Source organism: Candoia aspera, chromosome 1 (assembly GCF_035149785.1).
Source record: "Candoia aspera isolate rCanAsp1 chromosome 1, rCanAsp1.hap2, whole genome shotgun sequence".
Classification (NCBI taxonomy): Eukaryota; Metazoa; Chordata; class Lepidosauria; order Squamata; family Boidae; genus Candoia; species Candoia aspera.
In genome coordinates this window covers 193,277,438-193,287,750 of record NC_086153.1, presented here as the reverse complement: position 1 = coordinate 193,287,750, position 10,313 = coordinate 193,277,438, and the positions used below count along the sequence as shown (strand labels likewise).

At 34.3% G+C, this 10,313-nt stretch overlaps 1 protein-coding gene across 3 annotated transcripts in view; it reads right to left on the bottom strand.

Annotated features, from left to right (window-relative positions):
- Positions 1–903: 903 nt before the first annotated feature.
- Positions 904–10,313, bottom strand: part of TLK1 (tousled like kinase 1) — a 70,746-nt gene continuing 61,336 nt past the window's right edge. For all 3 annotated transcript variants that reach the window (XM_063318200.1, XM_063318202.1, XM_063318201.1), the window contains 6 exons: positions 10,221–10,310; positions 9,902–10,071; positions 8,335–8,470; positions 6,902–7,013; positions 6,548–6,655; positions 904–2,701 (listed from right to left, as the gene is read on the bottom strand). In XM_063318200.1, coding sequence (XP_063174270.1) covers positions 2,525–2,701; positions 6,548–6,655; positions 6,902–7,013; positions 8,335–8,470; positions 9,902–10,071; positions 10,221–10,310 — 793 coding nt within the window. In that variant the 3' untranslated portion in view covers positions 904–2,524. The remainder of the gene's footprint in view (positions 2,702–6,547; positions 6,656–6,901; positions 7,014–8,334; positions 8,471–9,901; positions 10,072–10,220; positions 10,311–10,313) is intronic.

Genomic DNA, 10,313 nt, shown 5'->3' with positions numbered 1-10,313 from the left:
GCTTTATAAGCCATGATGGCTAGGTACATACTACTTACAGCTTATTATGGACACCAAATCAGCCTAACTATTGTTTCTTAATACTTCTCCCACAACTCAGCTTAGGCAGCACTCCACTCTTTTGCTGATGTTCTTCATTTAATTTCCCCAGAAAAATGAAAAAATAGGAAAATTGGAGCAAGTTTACTATAGTGGAAAGCAAGAAAGGTCAAGACGCAATAATGCAAATGCTGAAAAACAGAACTGCATTCACAAATCAGAGGATTTTAAACATTTTTGAATAACAGGAACCATTTCACACATACTTACAAGAGATGTAAACAGCATATGACTTGTATGATAAAGTGCACACACATTTCACCTACTGTATGCTGAAGCTTTTAGAACTTGTGGCCAGAAAGTGCAAAACCTTCCCTTCATATGCCATTGCAAAAGTAACAGCCACTTGGGCTGCTTCTTTGGGTTGGATAGTGTGTTACAATCTTCAGTCCTTATGACCCTGAAGGAGAAAAGCAGTTTTCTTGATTCCCCTCCTCACAGAACTGCTTTGGAGGGATGCAGTGCCCTCTAAAATACTGCGTGGGGCTGCAGAGGTAAGGAAATAAATGTATAAAACATACCAGATTGCCCTCTCATCCAATGGGATGCTTTTACTAATTGATTTTTCCCTCCATCAACAGAAAGAATCCTTCAGTTTGTGATTACTAGGCACTTCTCATTGTAATGCATTATCTTGCATGATATATGGACTGGCTCCAAGATAGAATGTAGTAGTCCGATCAAACACAATTTGGCAGAAACAACGGGTTTTATACTGAGAAACACAGGGAAACCACTCCTTGCATTATGAATGAAAAGCATTTAACTGTCTTTTATATTCCAAAATAAGACCTTGAAAAATAGTTTAAATTTCAACTCTCATTATTTTATTACTGTTTGGGCTACATTCTCTACAATTTCAGCAGCATTTTGAAGAGACAGTTAATGTATCCTTATGTACAACAAAAACAAAATGGTTTGCAACATCAGAAACAAGAGCCACAGTTTAACTGTACAATATTAAATGAAAAACCTGTGGTAATACAGCCTCCCTTTCTGCAACATGGACAAAGTTACATACAAGTATTCAGCATTATGAATATGACAGTAAGAGGAATCTTGTATGGAAGAGAGATACTGCATTCTGGGGAAAAAAAACCTACCATACAAGGCAGTTAGAAAATGTTTCACATTTTAAAATATCTGTACAAGCCACAAGAGACATCTCTTCAGAGGAACATCTTCCCACCTTGTAGACAGTACTTCCAGAAACCGAGAATAACCATAAACAACTTCTACATCTAGTATCCACGTGCTCCAGTTCAGGAAACTGACTTGAACTGTACTGTATAGTTCCAACACAGATCGGTTTGACATGCCTTGATTGTTAATGAATTACCTACTTTCAGTCTCTCTCGGACGTTCAGCTGACTTGCACCTTAAGGAGGTTGTTTTGATTTTTTTTGTTTTGTTTTTTTTGCAAAAGCAAAAGCAACATCATTTAGCAGCAATTAAAAGCGCCTTCAATGAGACTTAAAAAAAATACAATATCCAATTAGAAAAAGCCATACTTTTAAACATTTGTACAGAAATAAGTTGCTGAATTTTTTAAACTGAAAATATGACATCTGTACAATAAATTTACAATAAAGTTAGAAGGGAATTTGTCATTATCCTGCATAGAAACATTAAACATGACCAATTTGCTTTTGGTTACATACATGGCCTGTAAATCCTCCACAAAAAGCCTGGGCAGCAGGTATCAGTTGACAACTCTGCTAAGTATCAAAATGCCACTTATTTCAAACTAGATTTTGCTCCCTCACTGGAACTGCTATTTTTATCCCTTTGAAAATACAGTCATTCAACCAACAAACACATTTTAAAAAACTTCTCACCAGCTCCCCCACCCCACCCCATGTTAAATCCCTTCTATCCATAGAAATTAATAAACAAAGCTGTATCATTCAACTTTACTTTGGTTTTTGAAATGTTGACTTCTTGGGAAGAAAGATTCTTTTATTTAGCTTTTTTCCTTATTTTGTCCAGGCACTGAGTTGTTGTTCTGTGCTCCGTTTTCTTCTTTATTGAAATAATGAAAACTACCCCTCTTTATTAGAACTCTCCAGTATCAACCAAAAGTTTTTTAAAGTAAAAAGATTATTTACAGTATTCCCTCCCTAGAAGTCCAAACACACATTTTCTTCAGTCTCAATAACACAGTACATCTGGTTTGGAGGCAACAGGCAATGCTGTCCTTCAAAGTTTTCAACGTGAACATCTGAAATAAACGTACCCTTCTCAGATCATGATCCAGTCTCATCACGGAAATGACTTTTCTTTGAAGGGCCACAGTACAAAGACACCATTGTTAAATTTGTCCTGCTGTGTAAACAACGCTAACAGAATGCTTTCAAATGAAAGTCCACTGCAGCAAAGTTACATGAAGGTGTCATGTCATGCAAACCTTCTTTGCAAAGATGCTTCAGTAAGGAATAATGCTTGATATAGGTGGCGTGGGAGAGGCTGCCAGTCCAGTCATATGCAAGTTTCCTGAAGAGTTTGATCTTCTCATGTGTGGAAGTAGGTAAGCATCATTAGCCAGCTGATGGACATCAAACCGATCCTCTTTACGGTATGCCAAGCAACGCCTGATAAAAGCCTGGAAGGGAGGAAAACAGACAGAATGGCACTGAATCGAGTGCAGTTTGCTGATGGAATATCAACCAACAGAACGTATTCTTCCTTTTCCTTCTGTCTCCCAAATGTGCCCTAGAAGCTGGATGACCTCACTTTGAAGGACATGTAGGTGAAAGCTCCACTATTCTAATGGAAACCCATTCATGTAAATTTTGATGTAGCATAATACCAAATTTGAAGTCTCTGATTCAAATTTCAGTTTGCACTGAATTTAGCAGATGGCTTTCAATAAGCCATGTTTGGCTAAATTTGTTCAGTCACCTCCTAAGAAATACAGAAATTGTGTTTAATTTACAGAGTTGTCAACTATAATATGTTAACTACACAGAGATGCTAATTAAAAATAACATTTTCCCACTAAGTATTATTAAGCAAACACAAACAGGCCATAAATAAATAGTTGTGAGCATTAGGTATTTCTAACAGCCACATTATAATGGTGGGAGTAACACTGTTCTAAAATCTACTGAATTCTAATTTAAGAGTACATCTTTGTAAAGGATGGAAAATCAAAATAAGTTATTGGCCAATGCAGTATTATATTGCCATTTATTATTTTTTTAAAACTTTCAGGTCTGTGCCATTTCTCCCTGCTTCTCACTTTTACATTGTAATCCTATTACTGGAAATATACAGATAATGCCAAATAAAGCAGAAATTACTTACTTCTCCCAATCATCACTTATATAATAATCTTCAACAAAAATATAGAAAGCAAATTCAGAATAAAAAGTAATACATAAGAATTGTAGAAAAAATGTTTATTCTAGGTTGTATCTAATGATCCCTCCACTGACAGAAATCTCTTTGATTCAGGAGAGGCATGTGAACAACATGAAGAGACATGTAAAAAAGCTAAAAAAAATTGGATTCAAATATACACATTGATACAGAGGATTTTCAAGATTAATCTTCAATTGAAGCCAGAACTTTTCCTTTTAGGACTGATGGATACACAGTTAGAAAAGAGTCATGGAAGATTATTTCAGTAGATGTTTACTGTGGCGACATTACTATATGCACAAAGGTGGAAAGATCTGTCATTATCCACCATGGAGGAATGGTTCATGAAATCGACAGAACCTGCTGAGATGGACAAACTGACTTGTTTGATTAGAGAAAGGTCATTACTGACATTCATCGATGAATGGAAACTCCTTATGGACTTTTTGAGTAAGAAAGAAAATGATTCTGTGACTTATGTGTTTGATGATTAGAAAGAATAAGTTATAGAAAGAAGGGGATTATGATGTAATCTTAGGGAGGTTTGATTAGATTTGTATGTATAACTGCCAAGAGGAAGACTGGAAGCTAATTCTTTATATATATATTTCTCATGTTTTCTGTTCTTTTATTTTCTTTTTTCTATCTCCTTTTTTCTTTGTTCTTTCCTTTTTTTTTCTTTTTCATATTTACTTTACTATATTTAGTTTTCTTTGAATGTATTTCTTATTATCTATGTAAAATCTTTTAATAAAAACTATTTTTTAGAAAAGTCCCTATTTTCCATCAGCAGACTGTCTCCAATGGATGCAAGTCTCCTGTAGTGATTGACTAAGAACTGTATCTTCTTGGAACAAAAAAACTGAAAAGGTTGATTCATTAAGAAGTTCTCAGTTACTTGAGTTATTTATAAAAACAATAAAGGCAGGATAAAAATAAATAAATAAATAAAATATGTACACATAATATTATCTTCAGAAGTTCTCAACGCTAAAAATCTATCCAATAAGTAGAATTATTCAGTGATTTGCACACTTGTAACACACATACAACAGTTTTCTTGTTGAGCTGAGGTAATCTAAGTGTGTAGTAAACACAACTCCAGATACTAGCCTGCTTGCCCATTCTAGTATAGTCCCATATGTAGGATGCACACAAGCCTTTTATATGATAGCTTGAAGTTATAAGTTAAAACCAGAAGGCTCTTTTATGTATATAGATATACAATTCTCTTTATCAACCATGTGCAATGTTCTACCTTTTTAAAAAGTAAAGACTTATTTTCAATGTTAAAAAGATGGAATAATCAGAAAAGTACATTTTTATTCCCATAATTTAATATCCATTTTTATACCTTCATGAGTTGAAGCCTTACTGACATAATTTTCATATTGCTTTCCATTTACTTCCATTGTTTGGAGGTTATAGCAGGGGAGCGCAGCTATCGTACACCCTTGACCAAAGATCGGTACACTCCTATCTGGGATGGCTGTCCTCTTCCACTGAGCACATAGCTTCAGGAGGGACACACATGGAGCTGTGAGGGAAGAAGGGAACACCCACCTAGCCAGCCAGATCAGCTGAATCAACCCTGGTGATCAATGGGATGGCAGATGTCGCAGACAGGTTGCCCTTCCATCCTACTTCTATTGCCTTTACTTAACATTATGACCATTTTGTACTAATAAGTTTCCAGATTTAGCATTTACAATACATTATGTGTTCTTAGATGTGAAAAGTTGTTGGTAATAGTTAGAATATTACCAACTAGAAATTTTGTTAGGGGCAAAGAAACTACAGAAGGAAAGAATGGAAGTATGGATTAGGGTAGGTAATAGGCTACATTGACAAGGATGAGACAGTTGGATAAAAGCAACACTGTATAATATAAAAACGTTTAATCCAAGCCCAGAATGCCAGGCAAGCCCAGTCTTGCTAAGCTCACAGAACCTGTTTAACCTGGGTGGGACTCAAACTGAAAAACCTACACTATTCACAAAAATAGCACACCTGCATTTACTGAACACACTCTTCTGTGGAAAGAAGTAGAGAGAAAATGCAATGTTCTCCCTTCTTGTGAAGAGGATAAAGAGGCCATTAACATGGACAATTAAGCTAAATTTGGGGGAATTCTGGCTCCATGAACAAACTTCCACTTGATTCCACACAAGCACTAGTGGTTAAACAAGCAAGAAAAAAACTATTTCTGTCAGAAATTATGGCTAAACTGATCAGAAATCAACTGTGCCCAATCCCATGGCTAATATGTTTTTTAACAACATAAACAACATTAAAACAAGCCACTTCATTGGGCTAGCTTGGGTGAAATAGGTAAAACTTGTTTAGAACTAATTACATAAGCACATCAATGAGCCCAAGCAAAGACCTAGGTTGTGTACTCCCTTCTTTCTCTCTCAAGTGATTTGCCATTTCCTGTAAATCAGAGATGTTTTAAAATAATCTATGATTAAATTTTAAATTAAACTAAGATTTAAACTGTAATAATACAGCTTTATGATTCATCATTTGAAGCTGGCTTGTTGGAAAATGAGTAGTGTTCATTTTAAACCACACACTCTGGTTTAGCATTACATGATGTCTAGTTCACAACAGCAAATATAATTTTAAAACAGGTGACACTGAGGGCAGCGTAACTGTACTGCAGGATTTTCTTCTAGCATTGAAGATTATAGGACAAAATGAATTGGCTTATCTAGTTAAGACTTCTGTAATTATTGATGTTCAAAGTATTTTAATGAAAGACAATAAGATGTTGCAATCTGGTATAAACATTTAGTTACACTTTTTTCTATTCAACATATCAACATTTCAAGATTCCAGAGAATAATCTTCAGTATCTGATAAAAGATTTACATAAATTTGTGAAACACAGAAATAGTTTGTAAAAAACTATTTTGCATTTACTTTTAAAGGTATGAATTTCCATGTGAATTTTTTTAAAAATCTTACAAAAAATTACATGTATTTTGTTTGCAGTTGGCTTTAAATGTTTTCTCTCACTGAATCTCTTGTGTTAGAATGTATTGCATTCTGTCAGAATGGATGGTCAGATTCTTAACATTACCTTGGCTTCATTGCTCACAACAGGCTTTACTGGGAATTGTACTTCAGTGGCTTTTAATATTGTATTTTCTTGAAGTATATCTTGTTGTGACTGGTTATGGCCAAATGGCTGGAAAGAGATAAAAACGTTCAGAGTTCATTATACTAAATATCCAAATACTCATATATTTGTTTAAAAAAACACGTTTCTTAACATCTAAAATTATGCTATGTTAAAGTATTTCTGAGCAAAGGGAAATGCAGTCAGGTATAAGTTGAATAGTTGTATCTGCCTGTACGTATTCTTGTTCAAGGGAACTACGCTAGTCAAACTTTCCTGTGCTGGAAAATCACCAAGTTAACTGTGTGTGCTTACCTTTCGGCCATATAGACACTGGAAAAAGATTACTCCAACTGACCACACATCCACCTTGTTAGAAATCTTTGGTGGTTCTTTTCCTACAACAAAGCACTCTGGAGGCAAATACCTGAATGAACAGAAGGAAGGAAAAGATTCATTCAGTGTAAACAGGCACGCTCCCTACTAGAAGACTAATGTTTAAAAACCCAGTCAAAAATGGTTAAGCACAAACATAATTAAAATGGCATGTATGTTGCCAATGTTAAGTTCATGCAAATCACAATAGCACTGAAATAGCTATTAGAAACTTTCAGGACCCAATATTGTAGACCTAAGTTTTTATCTATTTCAATTATTATTAGGAATAGAAATATTATTATTTCAGTCAGAATATAGAACAGAACATAAACACAGTCATAAATATATATAAAATGCAAAATTGTTGCCTCATAAGCTTGTCATAATAGTAAGAAAAAACCTGCCTTAAAATAAAAACATTCAGAGTTTACACCTTGGATCAGTTATATTTTTCTTCTCGGACTCTGCAAACTACTACACAAAATTTTGCTACTTTTATACATATCTCAATATCCAGGCTGGAAAGTAAAAGTGAAGCAAGCGATTTTTCACAATCAGCCAAATAAGGTAAGATATGTGGCAATTAGTATGGTGAATATCTCAACAAAGTGCACAGCTTTGGAGCACATGGTTTACCAACTCAACTGCTCCAGATCCACAAGGGCAGACTCTCTAATTGAATGGAATTTTCCTGTTTTCTACAGAATATTGCAGAGGGTCAGGCATTTCATCTTACTAATGAGTGTGCTCTTCTATGTGTAGGAGTTGTTAAGACATAACGATACTAAGTTGGTTTATGTCAGCAATTTATTTCTTCCAAGGCAACTTGGAACCAAAGATATCTATCTGATGTTCTCAATCACTAACTCAAGCCTAGAGTGATCTTAATGAAAAGCCATATGAACAGAGCTTAACTTTTAATGGTGGCACCATGGAGGAATCAGCCAGTAATGAAGAACCAAATCTATAAGACTAGATTTAACTTTAACCAAAAAGAAGCATGGTACTCCAAATCTTCAGCAATTCCCCTTTTCAATACAACCAATGTTTTACATTTAAAAACTACATCACACTTTTCATAAAAGGAAAATGGTTGTTTCTCAGCCTAAATGTGTATCTTGAATCTTGGAATAACTTCAGTGAATATTTCTCAGTTTGTATTTGCATTTCAGCTTTTTATTAATCTCAGTATGATGGAAGATAAATTCTGTACCATTAAAATATAAACTGAATTAAGCAAGGTACTACTGTACTGTACATAATTTTTTTATTCCATGAAAATAATTAAAACACTATTTTTAATTTTTAATTTCATTATTTTTGTTTAATAAATCAAGAAACAAAAGTTTGTGAAATGGAAAACCATATACCAGTAAGTCCCAGCTCCTTGTGAAGTTAGGTCCATTCCATCAACACCATAGCTATCATCATCCATTATTTTAGACAGACCAAAATCTGTGATTTTTATTTCGCCACATGCTGTTCCATCAACCAAAAGGATGTTTCCTATCAAAAGAAAAAATCTCATTAGAAAAAACAAGTCTAGCCCATTATAGTGTCTCAACAATATTTCATTCAGATGATGAGAGTGTAATCATTTTTAGGGCATTTACATATGTGTTTTGTGATTTGTAGGAGTGTGAATAAAGCATCTCTCTTTGAATCATTCAAACACCCACATCTTTTGTAAGGTTCATGTGGCTGCTTCAAAAGCTGTTCAACTCTCAATGCAAGTACACGCTTGCTTAGCTACTCTGCTTCGTTCGTGGCCCCAGGGAAAGTATTGTCTATGCTTACACATACACACAGAGTTAACAGGGCATAGCTTTCAAAGCAACCAACAAACTTTACAGCTTTAATGATTCAAAGAGTGGTGCTTTGTTTGTTCTGATATGCTCCTCTTTCAAATGCTTTGCACAGCCCTAATAATTTTACAGAACTGAAATATCTTAAATACAGGCATGTTATAAGTCACATATAAATTGACTATTCATGGAACTATCCCATGTAGCACTTGAAACCTGTGAGAGGCAGTTCCTATATCTCAAACATCTTTAAAGTCTCAGAATGCACGCAAACCTAGTTATTTACAACTAAGTCTTCAAAAACTTTACATCATAATGATTGCTATACATTTCACAAATTCAAATCCAAATGATGGATTTTTAAACAAATAATGCACTTTTGGGTATTGGAATAATGTCATGCTATTTGTACTAAATTTTATAGTGTTCATTTACTAAATACTTTATAGAAGAACAAAAGCTTCAATAACTGAAAAATAAAGCCTGCAGTGATATCTGCACTGTAATTCTGTTGTACTTCAGTTTTTCTTGACTGTTTGACTAAGCTCTGTAGATGCTGCATTTTGTTATTTCTATTTGTACATCATCTTGAGCACCCACTGAGAGAGGAGCAATCCAAAAATAAACCAGCAAAATAAAATTATTTCCTGCCTATTCAAAAACAAAGAAATTAACAAGTTTCTGTGCAGTGAAAGCAGATTAGGCTACTGTTATTTTACAATGCAGAATAAAAACTGTAATGCTGAACATATAACACAATAAGATAAGCACATTAAATCTATACGTACATTAAGTAATTCAGGTTAGGTCATAATTTGAGCAATATGGTGTACTTAGTACTCCCTTCCAATTTTTCCCTACTACAACTACCCTGTAAGGTAAGTTGGGTTGGGAGAGAACGACAGGACCAAGTGTGCTTCCATAGTTGAGATTGGACTTGAATCTGGCTTTCCTTGTCCTAATCTAACACCTTAAACACTACCCCACACTACCTCTCTTTTAAGCAATTCAAACCTGATGGATTTAATAAAGAAAAAACATCAAATTGGCTCATTAATAAGCATGAAGAGAATGATATGTTTTTGAGAAATGATATATAACAAGGAAAGTTGTATTAATATTTCTGACTTACCTGGTTTAAGATCATAGTGTATAATGGGTGGTTTAATTTCATTGAGATATCGCAGTGCATTTACTATCTGCATTACAATGGACCTAGCTTCCTTCTCTGTCATTAGTTTATGTTGTTTGAGATAGAAATCCAAATCATTGCCTTCACAATATTCTAATACTGTACAAAACCTGAAAAAGTAGAGAAACAAAGATAGTCCAGGTAATAAAAACCATTTAATTGTTCAAGCGTAAAAGAAAAATATGAAATGGATTAGATATTAGAAGTATTAATATAATTCAAGTTGTTCTAAAAACAAAAAAGTATTTTATATACTTACGTATCTGTGTCCAGGGAGAAGTAGTCATAAAGTTTTACTATCCTTGGATGATCCAGCTCTTTGTGTATTCTGTACTCCCTGCAGGCATGCCTT